Source organism: Symphalangus syndactylus, chromosome 18, assembly GCF_028878055.3.
Source record: "Symphalangus syndactylus isolate Jambi chromosome 18, NHGRI_mSymSyn1-v2.1_pri, whole genome shotgun sequence".
Lineage (NCBI taxonomy): Eukaryota > Metazoa > Chordata > Mammalia > Primates > Hylobatidae > Symphalangus > Symphalangus syndactylus.
In genome coordinates, this window is record NC_072440.2 from 67,595,231 (window position 1) to 67,621,377 (window position 26,147).

General features: G+C 41.7%; 2 protein-coding genes across 5 annotated transcripts in view; one reads left to right on the forward strand and one right to left on the reverse strand.

Annotated features, from left to right (window-relative positions):
- Positions 1–381: 381 nt before the first annotated feature.
- Positions 382–9,913, reverse strand: TUG1 (taurine up-regulated 1; the record flags this gene model as incomplete). Its single annotated transcript, XM_063622375.1, has 2 exons — positions 382–4,066; positions 5,665–9,913. A coding segment is annotated over one exon (474 nt), but the record flags the coding sequence as incomplete, so codon positions are not given.
- MORC2 (MORC family CW-type zinc finger 2) overlaps positions 9,862–26,147 on the forward strand; it is a 43,401-nt gene continuing 27,115 nt past the window's right edge. For 2 of the 4 annotated variants that reach the window (XM_055254042.2, XM_055254043.2), the window contains exons 1-3: positions 9,862–11,419; positions 21,265–21,318; positions 23,139–23,173. In XM_055254042.2, coding sequence (XP_055110017.1) covers positions 11,352–11,419; positions 21,265–21,318; positions 23,139–23,173 — 157 coding nt within the window. In that variant the 5' untranslated portion in view covers positions 9,862–11,351. Of the gene's footprint in view, positions 11,420–12,406; positions 12,425–21,264; positions 21,319–23,138; positions 23,174–26,147 lie in introns of those variants that run through there. The other 2 variants (XM_063623537.1, XM_063623538.1) reach the window with 2 other exon arrangements.

The following is a 26,147-nucleotide window of genomic DNA, read 5'->3' on the forward strand; positions in this document are numbered from 1 at the left end:
ACACATTTTAAAATAGGTTCACACTGTACACTTTTCTATTAATAACTTGCTTCACCTAATGTATCATGGCCATTTTTCCATACACAATGAATGTACTTTATTCATTTTAATAGATACAAGATTTTCCTATATGGCTGAACCATACCTTAACCTATCCTTTAATGACAGACACTTAGGTTTTCTATTACTTTCTACCATGTCATTTTTATGCTTCTGTGGTATCTTAATTCTTAGCTCCTGTTTCATTTTGTCTTCCACTTTGGAAAGTAATTTCAGTGACCATGACCTCTAGCTTAATAAATACTTGGATCTGTCAAGTTTCAATGTTGGTAGACATATTAGTCTGGATTCAATTTCAAGTAATAGAAACCCAACTCAAAGTAACTTAAGCAAAAAAGGGTATTTATTGGTTCACATAACTGAAAAGTCCAGGGGATATTCTAGCTTCAGGCACGGTTGGATCCAGGGGCACAAATGTTGTCATCAGGATTCAAGTCTCTCCATATTTTGGCTCTGCTTTCCCCTGCACTGGCTTCATTCTCTACATGGTAGGCCCTGTTGGTTTGAGGTTTTCATCCTACAAAGCTAAAGCATCTCAGTAAAGAGAGCTTCCCCTCCACAGTTCAGATGGATTTGATGATTGATGAGGTCTGAATTACATGTTCACCCACAAAGCTCAAGGTTGGGTCAGACTGTCCAAACCACAGACTGAAAATAGGAAGAGGTGGTTTCAGGAAACATCAGGGAGTTGTTACAACAAGATGGAATGGATGCTGGGCAATTAAAAACTACTGATGTCCAGGATAAGAACAGATATGAAAAAGCTTAATTGCGGCTTAAGAAGTTGAATGGTAACAGCTGGCATGGTTTCTTCCTTGGTTATAAAAGTATTCTAAAAAAACACCATGAGAGATAAGTTTGTCCTGTCCTCAAGAAGTCTGTAATCCATTTGAATGGAATAATAATCATGTCCAATAGCATACGTTGGATGAAACCACAGTTTCAATACAAGCAAACTCAGTGGTCATGAGTCTGAGAGCCCAACTGTCCTGCTGATCTGAAGCAAGACAACTAGCCTTCTACATCAAATAATTCTGTGAGGCAATTTGAGTCAGCCGTAAATTTTAAGTACCGTGGAAACTTTTCTTCTTTTGCCAGGTTGAACTGGTACAGTTCTGTGTGTACTGGTGAATCGGACTCATTTCTGCAGTACTGAAGGAGAGAAATGGACACAGCTTTAGATCTGCTGTATTCCTTCCAGACCTGATAGATGAGGTTCCAGGTGCTGAAAATGAACAATTACATACAGGAATAGAGGCCTACTCTGCACTTAAAAAATATCTTTAAAAAAGTTGCTGGTCAAGGAGTATACAGCAACGGTCCTTCCTGTTGTGAACATTGAGTCCTAGTGGGTGAGGTGTGGGTTGTTTCTATCAAAAATCCTTGTTGTATTGGGCACAAGATAGACTGAAATTGGCTGTAGTCTTCTCAAGGTGAGTCTAATTGCAGCAACATGTGAAAAAGGCAGGCAAGAGCTGAGTCAGGAAAATAGACAAGCAGGGTACCTTCAGAAAGGCCAGCCATACTAATAGCCAGAATATGATCTGGAAGAACCGACAGACCAATAAGGAAGCTCTGTAAATTAGTTTTTACTCTAGGTACTCAGGGGTTAATCCATAGGGCTTATTCTGGATACAGTTTTCTGATCTTACAGAGCCAGTCAGGTACATCATCTTTCAGTTTCTTGCTCATCTGCCAAAGAACTTTCAGCTCAGGAGAAGGCCTTATCCTCAATCAGACTTGAGGTTCTGTTTAGGAGTCTATGCTACATCTGGGGAGTGACGGGGTCAGCAGAGTCAGGTTTGTCAAAGTTGGCCCTACTTTCTTTGGTAATCAAGTCGTCATCTTTTTTAACTCAGCCGATCTCTGAGAATCATCTTACAAGCAAGTCAAGACCTCAGATTGGTTGAATGGTGCTGTTCAAAGATTTAGATGAGATCTGAGGCACGGAGACATGGAGATAGTATACAGACTCCTAGGTTTAAGCTTTAGGTTTTTTGCTTTTCTAATCACCAATTCTTATATACAATGTATATTTTAGACTTGAGCAGATGATCATCTTCATCTTAAGTCATTCCTTTAGACTGAGTATGGCAGGATTAGAGGAAATGGCAGTATAGATCAATGTCTTTTTCTGTAAAGTACAGGAAAAATCAGAGAGGAAAAAAAGAGCTGACAATTTGTAGTAGAAAACTGAAGATAATTTCTTCTTAACAAATAATAGTTGTATATACAAGGTGGCTAGTCATCCAGATTTTATTTTTATTTGTTGAGGCTGAGCAGTCTACAGCAACCAGACCTAGGCCTTGTTTGACGAGATGTAGAGTGGAGTCATGTAATCACAATTGGCCTAGAGAGAGACAAGGATATAAACAAGCTATTCCCAATGTTTAACCAGTGCATTCACTCGAGTAGCTCAGGATAGCTGGCCTTTAAATTGACTGGGAAGTAAAGAATGAGTTTTCTCATGACACACATCAAAGTCTCCTTGTTCAACATGATCTGGTCTGAGAGTTCATAAACTGAATCCTTCCTGCTGAAACAGGTAAGTTGTCTTTATGTCTGTTACAATGCCTGCCTTAAATATATATCATGGCAAGGAATGAAGTCAGCTGCTCTGAGTCAGTGTAAAGTGACAGTATTGAGACTGATGTGGTTCCGCTAAAATATCCACAAGGACAAAAGCTCTTAAGTCTACTGACAAAATCCTTAGCTGCAGTCTTCATAGATTTTGTTTTTCAAATCAGTCTGTTTCCAGCAAAAAGGTAGGCAATAAGCTATCGGAAATGCCCAGCAACTAAGCTATCATGGCCTGCTCAAAGGGCCAGCCTCCAACTATCCCTACCACCTATAGTTGGTGGTATCAGACATCAAAAGATTCATCTTAAAAGAATATCTCTCGGCACAAGGCAGAGCAATTAAAAAAAAAATCTATTACTGGCTAGAAGAAACTTTTCCAAATGGTTTCATTTTAAATCACATGAGAAGGGGTGTTCAAAGATTGTCTCTTGAAGTTCAACTGTTAAAGTGAGCTGAATAGTCATAATAATTCTGAAGAATAGGCAGATATGCCAGTGATGAAGAAAAAGGAATTCAGCTTTTTTTTTTTTTTTTAAAGGTTATTAGCTCATTTATCTTGGAAACAGTAGTTAAACTGAATAAAAACCAAGGGGCAGTATAACTGCTACTGGTTGAGTCATACAGTGATGTGTAGTTTGGTAAAGAAGATGAATGATAAATATTGAGCCCCTTTAGGAAATGTTGCCAGTATTTGAATTCGGCTTTCATAGTTATCTCTTGTACACGAAGTAGAGTACCATGGCTGATAACAAGAGGTCAAATGTACAAGTTGCTCTAATGTGGCCTCAATGAGGCACCAGCTTCAAAACCCGCTTGCTGGTAATTCAGGTATTCATGGAGGGTCAAGACTTCAAAATCATGTACTTCAGGTACCAGTAGAGCATTTGGTGTTGCTTAAGGGTCTGTCAGTGTAGGGTGCATAGAATTGTTCTCTGGCTATATCCCATTCTAGGAATCACTGGATATCCATCTGGAGTGGAGGGCTGTTAATCTAGGTTCACTTGACACCATCTTCAGCCCATGATCATTCCTGGGGTCAAAGACATGCCTGTCTTCTTGCACTTTTCTAAGTTCGCACACAGTATTTCTAAGAATGTTCAGCATCTACTGAACATGAACTGTGCTGAGTGGAGGTACAGAAAAGACTGGAATGCCATTCAGGTCAAACATATTGCTGTCTGGGGCAGTGGTTTTCAAACTGTGTTCAGAAGAGTTCAAGGTGTTGTAAGGAAGTCCCCTTAGGTGTCACCACGGTGGTAAAGGAAGATAGTTGTAGCAGGCTTCAGGCCCCTACTCTTGCTTCACTACTTCATCCAGAGCAGCTTCACTTTTACTCTGGGCTTCTGCACAGTTTTCACTCAAAGGGCTTCATGGCCACAAAGCCTTTGGAAAACCAATGATCTAAGAATAAGTCGGTCACAAAATGCTGAAATACAAAAAATAGGTTACAGAAAGCACAAACTGTAAGTAAAGCCTGTGGTAAACCAAGGTGTTTTCCTGTTCTTTCCCTAATATGGACCACATTACAGGTTGATGGAGTTAGAACTCATCTGCTATAAATTTTGATTGCCTGCAGTTGGGCTTGTAAGTATCTATCAGAGAACAAGGCTAATGATTTTCAGTTGCAACAGCACTGGGGTTTTTGCCTAAGGTTGCAAAATGCATCCAATTCTTTGTAAATATTACTCCAATAAGTCCATGGCTGGATGACTTCTCAAGTATTATCTCAAGGAGATACATCTCAAGAAAATATCTCCTCATCCCTTTTCTCCCCTTCCCAACCTCCTTAACCCACCTGAGATGCAATGCCCTCGAACTAAAGTTACAGGACAATTCTAGGGATACATAAGTATATTGCTAAATGTCACGGAATTTATCCAATTTGGGGTGAGTTAACTTTCCTCCATTCCTTTCCTATGTCTCCCCATACATCTTCCAGAGATTCCCTTGACAGAAAATAAAAGAAATGGTCAAGATGCAAGACTCTCAGGTGACAGACATACTAATTCAACCATTAATAAGAGGGTATGAGAAAGGGGGATTTTGAAGATGCTGTTTATTCTGGGGTGTCCAGGGCAATCTGTTGGCAATCAGGAAGCACTGGTTACACTGCTCTAAAGCCGTTTCTGCATTCCATTAGATGGAATGATGCAAAAAATATCCTTCTGTGTTTGATTAAACTTAGGACACAATGGGTTAAACAGCAAAATGCAACTCTTTGCTACAAGTCTTTTTTTTTTAAAATTAGACTTCTGAATTTAAGCACAGAAGCAGTAGTAATTTGCTGCAAGTCTCCTGGGATCCTTTAATACACTGTACCTCAATGTAGACTGGGGGAAGGGCCATGTCTTACATACTTTACTATCTTACTAGGTAACAGCTTTCTCCATGTCATATTTATATACACACACACACACACACACACACACACACACACACACACATAAATACTGCCTTAAAAACAGGTGGCTCATTTTGTGTAAATACTAGTTGCCAAAGACAGGACCACAGATAAGCTTTTAGGGCCTAGGAGTATTAGTAAGTCTTAAAAAATCTAAAAGTAGCTTTGTGTTTCATGTTGGGTAGCTTTGTTGTTAGAACATGTCCCGTTTTTGACTTGACAATCTACCACCATGGAGATATTATGCCCTTAAACTGTGGGATATTGCCATGGGATTCTGGTCTAGATGTAGCTATCACATGATCATACTTAAGACATCCTATGTGACTAGGGGCACCAGATCAGGAAGCTGGAAAATTTCCCGAGGTTCCCAATACCCAGCCATTTTAACACTGTGGGTAAAATGGAGGCTAATTCCAAGGAGAGTACTGGACTGGGAGTCAGAAAGCCTGGCCTCTACCACTTTCACAGCTGTGTCACCTTGGATAATGCTTAACTTTTAAAATTTACATTCCCTCATTTCCAAAAAGGGATTATAATTCACTGTTATTTTGATAATTGAGATAAATGTATGTACAAGTGCTTTGAAACTGTAAAGTGCATTATAAACAAAGGGGATTTACCATAGAGGTTCTACCTTGATGTATCAAGAGAAGCCTTTTCTGGAATCTGATGCAGCCTTGTGAGATGCTGTTAGGTAAGGGGACTCCTTGGTAGAATTTCTTACATTTGTGTAAAAAGTTCTGGTTCCTGAGTAATTCCAAAGAAGATGCTATGAGGAGTTCACTGTGCCTTTGATTTGATCCCAATGGGTCAGAATATGTTTTCTCATTCAGTAGGCTACTACAGGATTTGAAGTAGAAAAAACAGGGTCCAGTGACCTTCACGGGATCCTAGATGTTCATGAATTTCAATCATTTGAGACTGTGGGGTGTGGTCCAATGCTGCTCTCAAAAATGTTGCCTTTCTTCAGAGAGCATTAATAACTAAAAAATCCCCTGGTCCAAATTTATTATGTGTCTCTGAAGGCTTTAAATGAAGAAATGAAATGCACATTCATGGAACAAACTAGGCCTTTGTTGTGATAAAACAGCTTTAGCTATTTGGCTTGAGGACTCTGACTTCACTATAAAGGGCTGTGCTGAATCTGGGTAGAACAGGACAGGAGCGGAGGTAAAGGCCACATCATGATGGCTGAATGCCTCCTGGGTCACAGTGGTTCACTGGAATCGGTGTCTTCTTCAGTAGCAAGATGGTAGGAATCATCTCGGGCAAAAATCCAGGTACCAGGTCTGTAGGCTGATGGAATAGCACAGGGAAGGTAGTCAGAAGGTCCAGGTGAACACTCAGCAATCAGGAGGCACAGGACTAGAAGGGGCAGGAACAAAACAGGTAAGATAACAAATGCATGGAATTACAAACACAGGACTCTAAGTGGGTCTGCTGTCAGCACATCAGCAGCCTGATGGCTGTTAATTCTTGATGAGCCTGGTTTAGGCAAAGACAAATGAAAACAAACAACAGCAATCCAAAAAAGAAAACACAAAAGTCTGATTAACACTCTCGACTTGTGAGAACTGTCTCAGCGAAGCAGCAAACAGAAACTAAGCCTCATACTTTGGGAGAGTAATTTGATCGGATTCAGGGTACTGGGCATTTTTTGGAGGGGAAAGGAAGTGGCTCCACAAGTGGCATAAACTGAGATTTTAAGTTTATATACCAATAAAAAAACAAAGGAGACATTGCCCCTCTTCCTCTTCCAATGCCTTCCTCAAATTGTCTTATGACCTTCTCCTTTTAAAAAGCTGTCCTTTCACCTTAACAAGATTCCATCTTAAGTAGGAGAGAATAAGGTCTTGGTCCTTCTGTATGAAATACCCCATTCAACATATTGGTTTCTCCTTATGTCTGAGGGCTCCCTAGATCAAAATTCAGAATTAAAAAACATTAAAACATAAAGAAACATGACCCATATCTAGCGACTTTTCTACTCATTAAGAGTAATTTTAGTTATCACATAGCAATTAAGAAAACACTTACTGAGTGGTTATTCTGATAGCCTGCTCTCTGAACTCCTCCTTCCTAATAAATGCATCTTGGTATGTTGTGGTTTATGTGGGCAAAGATGCACTAAACAAGGACCCTGCTTTCAAGGAGTCTGCTATCTGCAAAGACAGTAAATGCAGGCAAGTAACTATTTTACAGGATTTTGTATACAGATAGAGGATACGTAATGAAATGTCATCAAACTGAAAAGCTCTATTCTGGCTAGTTAGGAGACTCACGGAAAAGAGGGCATAAGAGTTGGATACTGAGAAAATGGCAGTTTTGACAGATGAAAAGCCAGAGAGGAGCAGTTCCAAAGTAGAAAGAGAGTATGAACAAAAGTGCAGAGATGGTAAAGAATAAGGCATTTTGGAAAATGGCAAGTACCATAATTCACTTTGGATGGAGCGTCCTCAGTTTGCACTGAGGGTCTGGACAGAAACTCAGGTCTTCTAATTCCCAGTAACAGTGCTGGTGATAGTGCTTGCTCAGTCGTTGTCTCTTTTCTCACAGCAAGGTCAACAGTCCCAAAATTCAAAAATAAAAAAAAAATCTACCTCCAGTGTTCCTGCCGCATCCTGACAAGCTCTTTTGGGTTCCAGGACCAGTTCTTGAAAATCTGGCAATCTGGAGTCCATGGCTGTGGCTACACTGAAAGTTATCTGCTCCAACTACTGCAGAACACTGCAGTGAAATCTTTTCAACCTCCAATCCTGGACATCTCATGTTTTGCCACAGAATTTCAAGCTTTGAGTTCCAGTTGTTTTTTTTGCCTCCTTTCTGCTGAGGAAAGCATCTTATCACTACAGTCTTAAGAGTCTTTTGAGGTACATCCAGATTTAATTACAAAAGAGCAAAAAGACCAACATTTTTTTTTCTCCAAAACAGTCATTTCTCTGGAAGTGAGATTATCTGTCTCTGCCCTTTAGGAAAAGGGAATAGTCAATTGATTTTTTCAGACATTTGAATGAAATAGCATAACTGGCTAACATCTAATCAGACAAAATACACTTACATGTGTTTGTGTTCACTTGCTTAGGGCTGTACCACTTGGTGAGCACCACTCCACAAAACGAAAATGTTTGAAATCCAATTGTTCAAACATTTTTATAGTGTTTGTTGGATAATGGTCTGAGATTTGATAAAAGCAGCTGACAACTAACAAAGAAGCAAAAACTGGCATCTTGGACATCCTAGTATTACACTTGCAAGCAATTAGAACACAAGGAGGGCCAAGGAAAAAGTTAAGCTTTGAATCACTTCCAAATCTACTGATTTTGAGGTTCCGCAGTAGTTCTAACAAAACTTTTCAGACAATGTTAACTTTCGATTAAGAAAGAAAAAAACCCCAAACATCTTCAGGAATTCCATGCCAGGTTCAGTCTCTTCCAGTGAGCCCGCTTGCTAAAAGTCCACGTGCACCATTAATTAGCTGGGCTTGGCAGCACCATGTAAAAAGAAGCCTATTCACCACCAACCACACAGACTAGACATGTAAAGTAGGATCAAGTAATGGATGACAACCATGGTCGTGGAATATGGTAAATGAGAGTCAGAAAGGTACAGGCACCGGTACAAGCAGCAGAAAACAGAGTTGCCGGACAAAGATAAAATAGGCTTATTTAAATAGGATGCTACAGAACACATCCACTCCTAATTGTAGCTGCTTTACATTGGGTGCCATTGTACCATATGCATCAGCCACCCTTCAGGCATCCCATGGTGAAAGAAGAGGATTCAGAATAGAAGCCAAGCAGGGCACTGTTGTTAACCCCGAATATCCATTATGCATAGAAACAGCTCACATATCCCAGGGACTCAAACAGGGCTTCAAATTGGTTGTGAAGGGTCCCAAATGACATCTAGGCCTCAGTTTCCTCTCTGTAGCATGAAGAAAGTGTGATTCTTAACTCTTCTGGGTCACAGTCCCCTTGGAAAACTTGCTAGCGATGGATCATCATTCCCCTAAAACGCATTCCCACAAATTCCTATCATTCCCCCAAACCGCACATTCCCACAATTTCAGGAAGTTTGGGGATCCCCAACTCCAATCCAAGGTTCCCAGGTTCAAAACCCAAGGATTGGGGAACTGCTAAGTCTTCTTACAACTCAAAAAAAATCACAAACAATAACCATCCTTTACGTACACCCACGCTTTATAGTTTACAAAGCGATTTCAACCCCACACACATTGATAGGCAGAGGAGGAAACTGAGGCGCAGACAAATTACAGAGTGACTCGCCTAAGGTCACTCCGCCAGCTGGTGGCTAGGCCCGGAAGCAAACCCAGCTCTTCCGACACCGGAGCTCGTCTCCCCACCCCGGGGCTGCCGCCAGAGCTCCCGCCCCTCACTAAGGCGGCATAAGGAGGAAAAGGCAAAGTAGAAATCCCACAACCAACCATCCTCCGGCCCCCTCCTGTCCCCCCAACTGGGTCCTTGCAGGCCCCGAAGGGTGGCGCCAGGCCTCCAGGCCGGCCCCGGCCACCCCCGCCTCCCCGGCCGCTCCAAATCCCGCGGCCGCTGCCGCCGCCGCCTCCCCCGGAGCGGGGCGGAGCAGCTGCCCGCCGCCGCCGACCACACGGACGACTCCTCGTCGAATCGCAAACGCATAGGCCGCCGCCCGAGTTCTGCGTACGAGAAGAAAGACGCGGCGCGAGCGCCAACGGCCACCGGGCGCGCGCCGCGGCGGCCGGGCCTGCGCCCCAAGAGCTGGATGCCAGAGCAGGAGAAAGAGCCGCCAACCGATCGCTCGATCGACCGCACGCCCGTTCCTTCGCCCTACCAGACCCGGGAGGGGGGGAGGGCGCGCCAGGGCTTCTTCGAGTTAGGGGCCTGACTCCCCGGCGACGAGACAAAATGGCTCCTCCGGTCCGCACCGCAGCTACCGTCCCGGCTGCGTCGCTCGGCCCGCCCCCGGTACTGTTTCTTTAAATGGCGGAGAGGGTCAGGAAAGCAGGAAGAGAGGCGCACGCTGTCACGTGACAGGGGCGGGACCGGCGAACCAAGATCCGGTCACATGGGGACACGCAGCTCGCCAATCAGGAGGCTGTGCATCAGGGCGGGGGCGGGAGGAGCTGCAGCTTTGTGATTGGCTGAATGCTCCGCGGAGGCTTCGGGGGTTTGGGGCGTCGGGGAGTGTGCGAGGTGGCCGCGGCTGTGTGCACTAGCGGAGACAAAGCGGTGGCTGTGGTGTCTGTGACGGCGGCGGCAGAGCAGCTCTAAACGCTGAATTTCGTGTTGCTGAGTCCTGTCACCATCTCAACTAGCGCGGCGCGCGGGCGGCGGCGGAGGCAGCGGCGGCGGCGGCGGCGGAGGCGGCAGCAGCACATGGTTCCAAGAGCGCGCTGCGGCTGTTGGGTTCCAGTTCCGCGGGGAGGGACAAAGGCAGTTGTGAGATCCGGGTAGTGCCCGGTCAGGTGGTGCGCTCGCCACTGCCCTCGATCTGGTCCTTGAAAGCCGGGAGTAGCTCCTCTTCGTGAGGAGGCCGCCACGGACCGAGGCCCGGGAGGGCCTGGGAGGCTGAGGCTGTTGTCTGAGGGACGTGGGGGCGGGGCGCGGCCTGCCCGAGGTGCTGTGGGCGGGTCATTTTGAGGTGTTTATGTGGGCCAAGTGTGAGGTAATCTGACCACCACCCAGAACTGGGTTTGGTCTGGCTTTGAAAAAAGAAATCATGAGTGCCTAGGAGCTTTTTCAGTTGGGAGTTGGTGAAGCTGCAACTTGCGCCATATAACACTCCGTCGACATCTTGGTCTCTGGTCTTGGGCCTGTTTAAGAATCCTGGCATCACGTGTGGCGAAGACATGGCTGATCAGTTTTCTGACAGAAGTGGGTAAATTTCCGGATTGGTAAATTTTCTAACAGGAAATTTCGGGGGACCAAAAAAGGCTGGAAGAACATGAAGATGGAGCAGTCATAAACCGCCCACTCAAGGACCATCTCCTTCAGGACCATCCACACGAGACTCAGATTGTCTGAATTGAGCTATCGCAACTTCATGCCAAAAGCTCCTTAAAGCTACAGATTTATGACATAGTTCCTTCCAAAATATTACATCGTAATCATTGAGAAGATTAAAACATTTGAAGAAATTGTAGTTTTAAACATCTCTGCATATATTTTGGATAGTTACTAGGTTACTTTAACTGTCATTAAGGAGCACAGACTTACTGAAGCCTTACTGGACGGAATCCTGGGAAACTGATATCATTATAAGATTATATTTCCCAGGTAGTGGGTGAAGGGCTGGAGACCTTATTGCAGTCATGGCTTTCACAAATTACAGCAGTCTGAATCGAGCTCAGCTAACGTTTGAATATCTGCACACAAATTCGTAAGTATCCTCTAGGTGCCACTGAGGTAACCAGTAACTCGTTCCTTGATATTATATGGAAATCGTTTCCCCAGAAAATTTTGCTTTTTCACTTTTTGAGATGTATCCCACTGGAGTGAAATGTATCACTGGATATCTTGAGCTCTGTATTGAAGAACAGAGATCAGTGAAATACTTGTTGCTAATCCAGAAGAATCTGATTTTTGTTTATTGGATCAAAATTTTCTAAATGCAAACTTTAATTATTTGAAGTCAATATGTTGAGTTGTTTTATTCAAGTGTTTATAGGAATCCAACAAGTACTGCTGTATTGGATCGCCAAATATTGGACTATTTTAGTATCAACCGTTTCCCTCTGTAGTGACAACATCCTAAACAGTTAGGTTTATAACAAGTGTTTACTTTCTAACAAGAAAACAGAAGACATTTAAATGACAACTTTCAAGAAGAAAATTTTTATTTTTTCAGAAGTTGGCTTTATCTTCCTGGCAAATTGCTCCCTACATCCAATATTATTTGTATATGCTAAGCAGGAAATGGCAACTTGTTTATATCTCGATTTAGATAGTCTTTCCCCAAAATTTCCACAGAAACATACAGTGTTCATGGTTTTTGAGTTCATGAAGGAGTAATCTCATCACTCCAACATGGTCTGGAATGTTTCAGGTTTAATCCATATGCCCACTCTCTTGGAGGTTGTCCAGTAGAGTGAAAACTTCTTTAGTGTTTTAATACATTCACCTGTTACTTTTGAGGTGAAGGTAAGTGTTCTAACATTCTAGTACCTGGAGAGGAGATGAGCAGCTACATGAATGGTCCAGTCTCTGAAGAACCCCCTTCAGAGTTGAGAGTATAAACTTACATTATGTAGTAATAGTACAATGGTTTTTAGCTTTTTATGGAGAAGACAACATGTTTGTGATACCATAATGTCTGTAATATTTCTGCTATTTTTCCTTTGAAGGGAATAAAATTTTGCCAAGTAGTGAAGCAAATTGTCAAATGGTGAGAGCCTGGTTTCATTTTGTTTAGGAAGTTTGTTATTTTTTTGAGAGACGGAGTCTTGCTCTGTTCAGCCCAGGCTAGAGTGCAGTGGTGCAATCTTGGCTCACTGCAACCTTCACCTCCCAGGTTCAAACGATTCTCCTGCCTCAGCTTCCCAAGTAGCTGGGACTACAGGCATGCACCACCACGCCCAGCCAATTTTTGTATTTTTTTAGAGAGACAGGGTTTCACTATATGTTGGCCAGGCTGGTCCCAAACTCCTGACTTCAGGTGATCCACCCACCTTGGCCTCCCAAAGTGCTGGGATTACAGGCGTGAGCCACCATGGCCGGCCTGTAGCAGTCACCTAGGCCGAATTCTCACACTTAAGTATGATGACCCTGAAACACACTTGGGTGAGGTTGCTGATCAGTGATTATTCAGCTAGTTGATAGCATAGCCTTGGGAAAAACCTTTAGTGTCCTTCTTAATATTTGACTGCCATATTAAGAACAAGCAGTTGAAGGCCACTTAAATGTTCATAGATGACTGTGTTTGATAAGTGGTTATCTCAGCTATGAATTTTGGAATGATGGCAAGTCTGGAATTACAGATTTTCTGATAATCTTGGAAGACCATGATCTGGACTTCAGAATTTCAGTTCTTGTTCCAGCTTCACCAAAGACTTTATGGGCTAATACTATTAACAACAGTTAATTGCTTCATGTCAGTCACTATTTTAAACATTGTCCAAAGCAATCTTTACAGGAAGCCTTTGGGATAAGGATTATTCCTATTTTGCATTTGAGGAAACTGAGGTTCAAAGAGATTAAATTACATGGTAATGGCTATATAGCTGCCAAGTGGCAGACTTAAACGGTGCCAAGATTTAAGACAGTGGGATTTATCTGGCCACAGTGGTTGGTGCTTTTAACCATTAGGCAGTGCCTACTGTAGTCAGTTTTACCTTCAAGAGCCTATTTGCATGTCTGTAAAGCAAAGGATTTACTTCACAGTTTAAAATTCTTCAATTTTAGTTTATCTCAATGAATCTCTAAGGACTCTGGGATATTTCTCCCTTCTTTTTCCCCCTTTGCTATTTTATAGTTTATTGATAGATACTTGGCAGTGCCAAGGAAAAGAAAGAAACCAATTAAGTCATTTGTTTTAAGTTGGGGAATTTTCTGGGACTTTGACTTACCCATGTTGAACTGGAACCACCTGCTTGCGTGAACATTTGAGGGTTGGAGTACCATTTTGGAAGCTCTGGAATTTCTTACTTGGATCACAAATTCGACCTTAGAAGTTGTTCTACTTTTTGATGTATTAGTCCTACCAGAAGAAAGTATAAACCCTAAACCAACAAGATAAGTGTTTTATTTCTAATTTCAGGAGATTTTTAAAACATTGTGGTGACCTGATTGGAAGTTCATTTACAGAGAAAATAAATTTTAAAATTCTCACATGGTGTGACTTGTAGCTCATAAAGATGGAAGATGAACCACCTCTGTGTAAAGTGGTTCAATAAGTCATCTTCAGAGAAGGGAAGATTTGTCTCTGTCTTCTCCTTTGTTCTGTTAAAGTCTTAGAAACACGAGACCATTTCATGGTGTCTGACATCTACAGTATTGTGAATTAGGAAATAAATGGTCCTTTGCTTACTTCTCATTTAATGTAGGCTTAGAAGCAGTGACCAGATGAGAAGGGTGGAAATCAGTGTGGTGCAGTGAAAAGACCATGTGCTTGCAAACCAGCCAAACCTGGACTTGAGTGTTTCCTGGCTGTGTCCTTGGACAGGTCAACTTCTTGAATCTCAGTTTCTTCATGTATAAAATGCGGCTAATCTGACAGTTTTTACGAGGATTATGTAAAATGATATTTATAAAGTTCTTAGCTCATACGGTGGTACACAGTAAACATTGTGTGAATGGTGAGTGTTACTCTATAATAGTTTATATAAACCAGAAGTTGGTCAGTGTGGTGGCAACTTGTTTGGTGCTAGTCATTAGGCAGATCAGTTCTTAGTAAATTCTGGAGCATCTGTTGGAGACAGTGAACATCTGTCTTTTTTTGTATCAGGTCTTTGATAACTTTTGATGGTTATTCTCTTGGTTACATCAGCTTTTTAAGGCTTAAAGCAGGCCTGGGAAATAAATTCTCATGATAACCTGAAAGTCTTCAGCTAATTTAACATCAGATGTTGCTAGTATGAGATGATAAATGTTAGGGTTTTTAAGTAAAAGGAGTTTTATGCTGTTACTTGTCTTTGGTAGTGGGTTTTGTGACTGCTACTTCAGATGTAGTGGTGGTAGTGATGTTCCTTTGGCATAAAATGTATATATTAAGTCACTTTGTTTGCAGTACTGCTAAGTGGTCTGACAGAGCAGTATGCTTAGATATAAGATGTCTGCTATTTATTTTTATTGGCACATTTAGTGACTTAACATCTTGGGCATGTATTTCTGGTTTCTTTTTTTTTTTTTTTTTTTTTTTTAATGGAGTCTTGCTCTGTCACCCAGGCTGGAGTGCAGTGGCACCATCTCGGCTCACTGCAACCTCCGCCTCCCAGGTTCAAGTGATTGTCCTCCCTCAGCCTTCCAAGTAGCTGGGACTACAGGCGCGTGCCACCATGCCTGGCTAATTTTTTGTATTTTTAGTAGAGACAGGGTTTCACTGTGTTAGCCAGGATAGACTCGATCTGTAGACCTCATCATCCACCTGCCTCGGCCTCCCGAAATGCTGGGATTACAGATGTGAGCCACTGCACCCAGCCCTATTTTCTGAGTTTTATGGGTATGTGAAGTGAATGTAGAGGAGCCTGTCAACTCAGAGACTTAGATTATTTATTACTTTAAGCCTGTTGAGTAGGCTCATACCTTAAATATATTAAAGCCATTTAAATGTAAAATGGTTGCTCTAGAATTTCTCAGCTTTATTTTCTAGCAATTAAGGCAATTAACTGTTGTCAGCACGTCCAGGAACTCAGCAGAAGGTATCACTGTGTGATGGGCCTATGGATGATCTATTGGTTTACATTCAGGATGAATGTAAATAGGGAGACCATTTTCCTTACATAACAAGCTAATTTACACGTGAATTTGTCCCTGGAAATGCTAAGCTGCAAACTATTTATACTGTGACACAAGTGATATAAAAGCTGTGATCAGCCAGGCGCGGTTGGCTCATGCCTGTAATCCCAGCACTTTGGAAGGCCGAGGTGGGTGGATCATTTGAGGCCAGGAGTTCCAGCCCAGCCTGGCCAACATGGTGAAACCCCATCACTATTAAAAATACAAAAAATTAGCCGGGATGGTAGCTTGTGCCTGTAATCCCAGCTACTCGGGAGTCTGAGGCAGGAGAATCGCTTGAACTGGGAGGCAGAGGTTGTGATGAGTTGAGATCATGCCACTGCACTCCAGCCGGGGCAACAGAGCAAGACTCCATCTCTCAAAAAAAAAAGCCATAATCAGTTGAAAGTGAACAAATTTTCAAAAAATCTTTGTCTTTTTCCAGTTGACCTTTCTTGGATCACATTCAAAGGATGTTTAGGTCTGTGAAGAAAAGAATTTCTAGGCCTGGTGCTGTGGCTCACGCCTGTAATCCCAACACCTTGGGAGGCCGAGGCAGGCAGATCACGAGGACAGGAGATCGAGACCATCCTGGCTAACATGGTGAAACCCTGTCTCTACTAAAAATACAAAAAAATTATCTGGGCATAGCGGCGGGCGCCTGTAGTCCCAGCTACTCGGGAGGCTGAGGCAGGAGAATGACCTGAACCTGGGAGGCGGAGCTTGCAGTGAGCCGATTGCGCCACTGCGCTCCAGCCTGGGTGACAGAGCGAGACTCCGTCTCAAAAAAGAAGAATTTCTTTTGATGTTATTCTATCCCAAATGCTAGCTAGCAATGAGTGTACTCTTGGAATATTATTTGGGAAAAAAATTTATGCAGTTGGTATAATTTTGATTCTTATGATTTTAAGAAATATTTAGAACTCTTGATTTTAGCATCTGGAAGATCTATGTTTAATCAGTTGGAGGTCTGGAAGAGATTCTGAGTATTATCTCTGACTTTACCAACAGTGGTCACAAAAGGCCTCTTTTATGATATGTACTGCCATCACAAAAGTACCCTTTGGCTACATTGTAAAGGCTACTGTTAGCTTATCTGAAATATGTATGTATGCATGGAACAGCATTGAGACTGTGTGGAACAACAAAGACCATTTAGAATTTTTTTTTTTTTTTTTGAGACAGGATCTGGCTCTTTCACCCAGGTTGGTGTGCAGTGGCGCAGTCTTGGCTCACTGCAACCTTCGCTTCTTAGTCTCAGGCCATCCTCCCACCTCAGCCTTTCAAGTAGCTGGAACTACAGGTGTACACCACCACACCTGGCTAATTTATTTATTATAAATAATAATTTATTTTTATTTCTCTACTTTTTGTAGAGACGGGGGTTTTGCCATGTTGCCCAGGCTGGTTTCAAATTCCTGGGCTCAAGGTATCTGCTGGCCTGGGCTTCCCAAAGTGCCAGGATTACAGGTGTGAGCCACTGCACCCTACCCGTTTAGAATTTTTTGAAAGTTCTAAATATGCAAGGCACATTTGTTTGTTTGTTTCTTTCTTTCTTTCTTTCTTTCTTTCTTTCTTTCTTTCTTTCTCTCTCTCTCTCTCTCTTTCTTTCTTTCTTTCTTTCTTTCCTTTTCCTTCCTTTTCTTTTCTTTTCTTTCTTTTCTTTCTTTCTTTCAGACGGAGTTTGGCTCTTGTCCAGGCCGGAGTACAATGGCGTGATCTCACAATGTTGGCTCACTGCATGCAACCTCCGCCTTCTGGGTTCAAGCAATTCTCCTGCCTCAGCCTCCCAAGTAGCTAGGATTACAGGCATCTGCCACCAAGCCTGACTAATTTTTTTGTATTTTTAGTAGAGACAGGGTTTCAACATGTTGGCCAGGCTAGGCCGGGCGCGGTGGCTCACGCTTGTAATCCCAGCACTTTGGGAGGCCGAGGCGGGCGGATCACGAGGTCAGGAGATCGAGACCACGGTGAAACCCCGTCTCTACTAAAAATACAAAAAAATTAGCCGGGCGTAGTGGCGGGCGCCTGTAGTTCCAGCTACTCGGAGAGGCTGAGGCAGGAGAATGGCATGAACCCTGGAGGTGGAGCTTGCAGTGAGCCGAGATCGCGCCACTGCACTCCAGCCTGGGCGACAGAGCAAGACTCCATCTCAAAAAAAAAAAAAAAAAAAAAAACATGTTGGCCAGGCTGGTCTCAAACTCCTGAGCTCAAGTGATCCACCCACCTCAGCCTCCCAAAGTGCTGGGATTGTAGGCGTGAGCCACCACGCAAGGCACATTTCTAAGCACTGTGTGGCAGGTGCTTTGTGCTTGCCCTTTTGAGATCTGCTTATTGCATTCTAAATTTCTCATTCTTGTGGGATGCTATTGGAAAATACGTACTGCTAAGAAGCAGTTGCAATTTCTGTTTTGGTTTTCTTGTCCTAATGGCAGAGGGTGTCAAAATTAGTTTTCCAGAATATTCAGATTGACCATTCTCACTACCAAAGACTGGAAACTTAATTATTTATTCTGAAGTTAGTACATTCTGATGCAAGATGTGGTCTCATACTTACTATGGTTGTGCTCTTGTTTTTTTCTGGTAGCTGTATTTTTGAGATTCCTTGATTTACATTAAAAGTACAAACTCATGTTGAAATGAGAAGTATTGGGATAAAATTGGTTATTTTATATTTCTATATAACAACCCTCAAAATTAAAAATATTTAGGGTATATAAAATGAATTCAGTTTGTAAGTCTCTAAGTCACTTATGTTTGATAGGAAAATGACTGGTTGAAAGTTTGAGAACAAATGTTAGATTCACTTTTAACCAACATTACCTTTGGCAAGTCACCTTAATTTTTAAGCTTATTTCTCCCTATTTAGTGGGGTAGTTTACAGAATACTTTTTGTTTATTCAGTTGGTAATTTGAAGAATTTAAAGTGGTAATTCTAGAGACATGTTTTTTGTTCTTTAAATTTTTTTTTAAAATTTTTGCTGAGGGGGCACAAGACAGATATTTTTAATAATTAAACATATGGGCTGGGCACGGTGGCTCACGCCTGTAATTCCAGCATTTTGGGAGGCCGAGGCGGCTGGATCACCTGAGGTCAGGAGTTCAAGAGCAGCCTGACCAACTTGGTGAAACCCTGTCTCTACTAAAAATATTTTAAAAAATTAACCGGGCATGGTGGCAGGCACCTGTAATCCCAGCTACTCAGGAGGCTGAGGCAGAAGAATCGCTTGAACCCTGGAGGCAGAGGTTGCAGTGAGCCGAGATCACGCTGCTTGTACTCCAGCCTGGGCAACACAGTCAGACTTTGTCTCAAAACAGAAAAACAAAACAACAAAAAAAAACCATATGGCTGTTTTATGGACTTTTTTTTTTTTTTTTTTTTTTTTGAGAAATCTGTCTTTTCCAGCCGGGTGTGGTGGCTCACGGCTGTAATCCCAGCACATTGGGAGGCCGAGGCAGGCGGATCACCTGAGGTTGGGAGTTCAAGACCAGCCTGACCAACATGGAGAAACCCCGTCTCTACTAAAAATACAAAAAAATTAGCCGGGCATGGTGGCCCATGCTTGTAATACCAGGTACTCAAGAGGCTGAGGCAGGAGAATCGCTTGAACCCGGGAGGCGGAGGTTGCAGTGAGCGGAGATCGTGCCATTGCACTCCAGCCTGGGCAACAAGAGTGAAACTCTGTCTCAAAAAAACAAAAAAACTAAATCTGTCTTTTCCCTGTAGTATAATTAATTAGATTTTATCCAGAAGAATTTGAACTCTATTTCCTAGGTGAATTGATGATAAAATTTCTTTTGGTTATAACATATTTGTCGTGCTGCCTTTGGATCAGCAACATGTATATTCACTGATCTTGTTGGGGGAAAGGTCTTCCTATAATTCCACGAAGTGATAGCTTAATTCAAAATTTGCATTTGTAGGCCGGGTGTGGTGGCTCAGGCCTGTAATCTCAGCACTTTGGTAGTCCGAGGCAGGCAGATCACCTGAGGTTGGGAGTTCGAGACCAGACTGGCCAACATGGTGAAACCCCCTGTCTACTAAAAATACAAAATTAGCTGGGTGTCGTGGCGCATGCCTGTAATCCCAGCTATTCTGGAGGCCAAGGCAGGAGAATCACTTGAACCCAGGAGGTGGAGGCTGCAGTGAGCCAAGATCACGCCATTGCACTCCAGCCTGGGTGACAAGAATGAAACTCTGTCTCAAAAACAAAACAAAACAAAAAAATTGCATTTATAAAAATTTGGAGTTACTTGAGGAAGAAAAAACAACATTCCTGGAGAGTTTAGTTATGGATGTTTATTTAATAAATGTTTTACATTTTGTTTACAATATGGTAAGCGATCAGAGATCCTAGATGCTGGTTATTTAATATTGATATATTTCATTAAAAAATTTTTACTTTAACTGAAAATTGGCTGAAACTTTTTACTTTGGCTGGAACTCTATGCAAAAAAGTTGGAGTAACATGGATATTTTTGAAAAATTGATGGTCATGTATTATGTGGGTTAATTTTGTGTTTAATCAAAAGTCAAGTGTTTTTTTTTTTTGGGTGGTTCTATGTGGACACATCCTAATTTGATATGAGGACTATTGTGGAAAAGAGCACAAATTAAACAGTATAAATTGCACATGCTCAATGTATAACTTATTAGCATTTTGTTTTACCAATACTTGTGTGTCATCTACCAGTGAAGAAAGGAAGCTCATACACTTTTGTGTAATTTATAAGCAAAAATATCCCATTTGAAAGAGAAGGTAAAGAGAATAACTCATTTTATGACTTTCTCAGAATTTGGCTAAAACCAGAATTTTCTCTACATTAAAGAAAGTAATCCGGCCGGGTGTGGTGGCTCACGCCTGTAATCCCAGCACTTTGGGAGGCTGAGGCGGGTGGATCATGAGGTCAGGAGATTGAGACCATCCTGGCTAACACAGTGAAACCCCGTCTCTACTGAAAATACAAAAAATTAGCCAGGCACGGTGGCGGGCTCCTGTAGTCCCAGCTACTTGAGAGGCTGAGGCAGGAGAATGGTGTGAACCCAGGAGGCGGAGCTTGCAGTGAGCCGAGATCGTGCCACTGCACTCCAGCCTGGGCGACAGAGCCAGACGCTGTCTCCAAAAAAAAAAAAAAAGTAATCCAAGACCCTTTCCAACAGTTCCTTCTAGGATGACAAGAGCTTGCTTGGTGTGGTTGCCTAGGGCCCCTGTTAAAATTAACCCCTTCAAGGAGGGGAACCAGTGGTCATCTCCTCTGGGAGGCTGCTCAAACTTTGTGTTGAGTAAATACAGTTACCATGTTATTCAAAACTTACTATACTCCAGTCTGAGTGACAAGAACGAGAACGTGTCTCAAAGAAAAAACAAAAAACAAAATTCGATATTTATGCATAAGATATATTCTTAAAATTCTTGCTCTGAGATACGCAGAAACTGACTCCTGGTTAAGGCAATGAAAAATATACAGGCATTTTTCTAGGAAGAATATGAATAGTGAAAAACACTTTTAGCAGTTACTACACATAGGACTCTCAATGCTTCAGGGTGGGTTTCCCGACTCAAAATAGGAAGAATAATCATTTCTGAATAGGTGGCAGGACTTGTTAAAGATTAACAATTGAGGGGAATTGGGGAGCTCTGGAAAGCCTTGAGTAGTATAAATCAACAATGCAAATGGTGGTTTTAAGATTTTTTTCAAAAAACTTAAATATTTTATAACCATGGCTTTTTATTAGGAATTATAACTTCAACTCTTAATTCTTTTGCTGACTTTTAGTATTTATCATTTCAGAACCACTCACGAATTCTTGTTTGGTGCTCTTGCTGAACTGGTTGATAATGCAAGGTATGTAGTCTTCAGGCATACAATCTGTGCTTGAAGTGGAAACACTAGGTAGCTGTGACCTTTGCTCTCTGAAGACTTGAAGACGTTTCTGTAGAATGTAGACATTCTGTAACTCCTAGGAGGCCTCTTACTAAAAATAATATTTTTAATAGCACATTAGTTGATAACTTCCACTTTCTTAAATTCACTAATCGTTCTTTGTGTTCTAGCCTAAAAATAGTGAATTATCACCTCCAAAACCACTTCCCTTGTGTATTAGAGCAAGATAATTGTAGTAAAATGCAGGGAATTAAGATAGACACTTAGGAATCATATTAATGGGACAAGCAGGCTCTGATTTAATTTGTGCTACCAGGATAGTACAACATCTAATGTCTTTAAAACTATGCCAAAGTTCTGTGTCTTCTCAAATTGTATATTTGTCAGATAACTAAATGATCAGTGTCTTTCATTGGTAGCAGCTGTGCTTGAAAGGAATCATTGGTCAGCACTGTTATACTGAGCTCTTAGTGATAGAAACATATACATGTTACTGTGTAAGACTGAATAGAAGTTTGGGTTACTGCTGATAAAAATCCAAGTCTATATCAAGATTCTGTTTATAATTAGGAAAATACTGTCTCAGTCTTACTCCTGAATGCAAACATAAAATTCAGACACATCATTTACTGACTAGGTTTTGATGACTAATGAAGGAAGAAGAGGATGAAAATTGACAGCAGAAGTACTTTCAAACATCTCCAGTTAATGTGCTCGCTGATAATTTCCTCTTTACCTCTGTGTATACAATAAACTTATTCTAATTATTTATTGTTATTAGCTGGACTGCTCATGGAAGTATGCTAGTTGTTTAACCAGGAAAGTCCTTTTTGTTTCAATCCTGGTTGACTCATCATTTTTCCATTCAATTAAAAAATGTTGTAGGGTAATGGAACTATGTTTGAATTTGCCACTTGTTAATTTAGTGAGACCATGATGTGTGGTGGCAGGCTGCTTTTTTGTGTATCATATGGTAAAATAGAGATTCTTAGGAGTCTGTATTCTTACTTGTGTATACATTTTGCCAGTATCGCTCATATTTGAAAATGTTTTAGATATTTGAGAATAGGTATATGTAGAGCTGTGTGGATTTTTTTGCATGTAAAACCAATGAAACGGTTTCATTTTCTTTGCCTGCAGTTGGCAGAATTGGACTAAATTACTTCTGAGCCTTTATGGAAGTCTTCATTGATAACTGAATCTGTATAATTTCAGCCAATGGTTGGAGTCTAATGGGGCAGGGGTATCCCAACTTCCTTTCAAGGTTAGGGAGGTTAAGATTATGGGCTCAGGAATCAGTCTGCTGACTGCAGTGTGTATACCATGAGAAGTGATTTTTCACAGGTTTTGTGGGAGATTATTTTCCTTTTTTCTTAAAATCTTGATGAGAAGAAAAAATGGACAAGTTATTGGAACATCTTTTTATGATTGCAATCAAATGAGTGAGAAAAACATATATTTGAATCATTTCTAAGGGTATAAAGGGAAATATTCTTGCTTATCCTATAGATGTTTTTACCACAAAATCAGAATTAAAAAAAATATCTAGGCCCCATGTCATGTGATTATCTTCAGTAATATGGGGCTTCAGAAATGTTTTACAGATATATAAAGAAAATTGTGTTGTCAAGTATAAAAGTAAAAAATATTCTAAATGTCTATAGAATTTCTGTATGGCTTCCTGAAAACAGACTCAAAATACTCTGCATTCTACTCAAATCACTATGCATTTTGATGGTTGATATTTCATATTAATTCACATGATTCTTTTAACTTTGCAGAGATGCTGATGCCACCAGAATAGATATTTATGCAGGTAAGTCAGGCTTTAGTCCTTCCAATGTCTAGTTCATCTTAATGCATTTATTACTGTGCCTAAGAAGAATTGAGTGGGAAATAACTGGATTCGGGAGCCTGGGAAGATAGCATGATTATTCCAGGTCATAGGTAGAAAAAGGGCAGCTGTAGTCAGGTATGGTCAGCTCTGGTCGGGCATAGAAACCAAGAATATTGGTTTCAAGAAGCTAACACAAGGTATCCAAATCTATGTAAATAGCTACCAGTAGAGTTATGGAAGTGATGGAGTGGAAGAGTAGAGAGTGAAATGACAAAGTTATTTTACTAGTAGGAGTTAATAGGTGAACAAGGTTTGTAGTACCTGCAGCCAAGGAGAGATCTTGTTGGAGGCCACTTTGTTTTGAACTCTTGGTGAGCACTAGTCTCAACTTGGAGAATTGCTGGTATCAGTTGCAGAAAATAGCAGTAACTGGATTGGCTCTGAGATTTGCTGAGTTGTTCTCAGAGGTGTCAGAAAGGAAGGCTGCTTGGCTTGGAATTTACACCTGTCAACATCCTATTTCGTTTTGCATATTTGGCTCTGCTGTTTTGTAGTAAGATCTTCTCCTTTTCCTAGAGTGAGTGCAACAGTCATTGGCCTTTTAATTAATTAATTAACTAATTAATAGTTTGCTTTCTGCCTGGTATTTGTACTGGCACCTTTTTTAGACATTTGAATACTAAAAATTTGAAAGCAGAATGGAGGAAGACAGCTGTTTTTTTGGTTTTTTTTTTTTGAGACGAAGTCTTACCCTGTCGCCCAGGCTGGAGTGCAGTGGCACGATCTTGGCTCACTACAACCTCCATCTCCCAGGTTCAAGCAATTCTTCTGCCTCAGACTCCCAAGTAGCTGGGATTACAGGCACCCACCACCACGCCTGGCTAATTTTTTGTATTTTTAGTAGAGACGGGGTTTCACCATGTTGACCAGGCTGGTCTCAAACTCCTGACCTCAGGTGATCTGCCTGCCTCGGCCTCCCAAAGTGCTGGGATTACAGGTGTGAGCCACCACACCTGGCCAAAAGACAGCTTTTAAATACAATTTGACTAGTGTGATGTGTTTTTTTCTGACAGACTTTTCTGAAATCCTCTGAAATATGTGAGGTGATATTTTGAGTAGCATGGACTAGGTTCTGAGAAGTCTGTATGTTTATATGGGAATGAAATAACCCCTCTTCATGGACCCTTTTGATGAAAGGGAACAAGCACACAACTAAGTAGTAATTCTCAGAACCACTAATGTCATATAATTATGAAGAATCTGCCCCAGATTTGATGAATTTCTCATGTCTGCTATACTTTGGAGCAAAGAAAATCCTCAGAGCAGCTAAAAGTCAGCTGTACTGCTTCAATTCTGAAAGCCTTTTGTTCAAAAGGCTCTGCCAAAGTGGTAAAAATAAGGCTTCTTTTCTTTCTAGAAGAAAGTAACAGGAAATAGGGGCACACAGGAAAAGAATGTTAGAAGATGATTACTAAATGCTCAGGCCAGGGATGGGCGTGGTGGCTCATGCCTGTAATCCCAGCACTTTGGGAAGCCCAGGCGGGCGGACCACCTGAGGTCGGGAGCTTGAGACCAGCCTGACCAACATGGAGAAACCCTATCTCTACTAAAAATACAAAATTAACCGGGCGTGGTGGTGCATGCCTATAATCTCAGCTACTCAGGAGGCTGAGGCAGGAGAATCGCTTAAACCCGGGAGGCGGAGATTGCCGTGAGCCAAGATCGCACCATTGCGCTCCAGCCTGGGCAACAAGAGCAAAGCTCCGTCTCAAAAAAAAAATGCTCAGGCCAGTTGGAGGTGCCTTTCCAAGCCAAAGCATGTGTCTTACATCTGAGCGTGCTTTCTCAGGAGTGGTAACAGCTACCGCTGGAAAAATAGGGCTCATTTAATCAGTGCACAGATGATAAAGCAGAGAATGGGCCTCTTCTCCAAGTGATGTTGAAGGTACAAATCATAACGGTCAAGTCTACTTGGAAGATGTTTTTTAAAAAAGATCATCTCTGCCCTCTCCTACTACATTTGGTGGGTAAATTTCAGCAAGGAAATTTAGTTCCTGACTCTCAGAATGAAGTTGGATTTCAATTTAAATGAAAAAGGACCCAGTGTGTCTTTATTCTGTGCTCAGTAGTACAACTCCTGTTATGCTTTGGGAAATGTCCAGAGAGGATGAGATGGGGGTCTTTGCTTTAAGAACTTAGTCTTTAATTGGAGAGACAATTAGTGCACTACAGATAATTAGAGAACAATAACTAGATCTTGAGGGAACAGTCAAGACAGTTAAGGATTAAATGGTGTGATAGAAGCACTAAGCACCATAGCATTTTGGAAAAAGACTTGATTTACTTCAAGTACCAGGAGATTGGGATTCTTTGCTGAGGGATCTTTAACCCTACACTTTTCTACCACAGGTCCTTATTAACACATTCAACAGGAGAAATCAGTCAGTGGAATCTTTTTTTTTTTACCCAGACTGGAATGCAGTGTGCTGTCTCGGCTCACTGCAACCTCCACCTCTTGGGCTCAAGTGATCCTCCTACCTCAGCCTCCCAAGCAGCTGGGACTACAGGCACACACCACTATGCCCGGTTAATTTTTGTATGTATATTTTTTCACCATGTTGCCCAGGCTGGTTTCAAACTCCTGAGCTCAAGTAATCCGACTGCCTCGGCCCCCAAAAGTGCTGGGCTTACAGGCTGAGCCGATGCGCGTGGCCAGTAATAATCTTAATACTATAAAGTTCTTGTTAGTTCATGGGGGAAAGTATTTTCTTATCTCCACTTCTGCAACTAGATTGATAACTGGACTTGGAAATCTTCCCAAACATCAGATGTAGTTTGAAGTCACCACAAAGTCACATTTAAAGACCATTTTTAAACCTAAAAAGGGCAAAAAAGGAGCCAGCCTCTCAAAGTGTAGAGGTGTTCATTTACCCAAAGCGTATTATTATTAGTT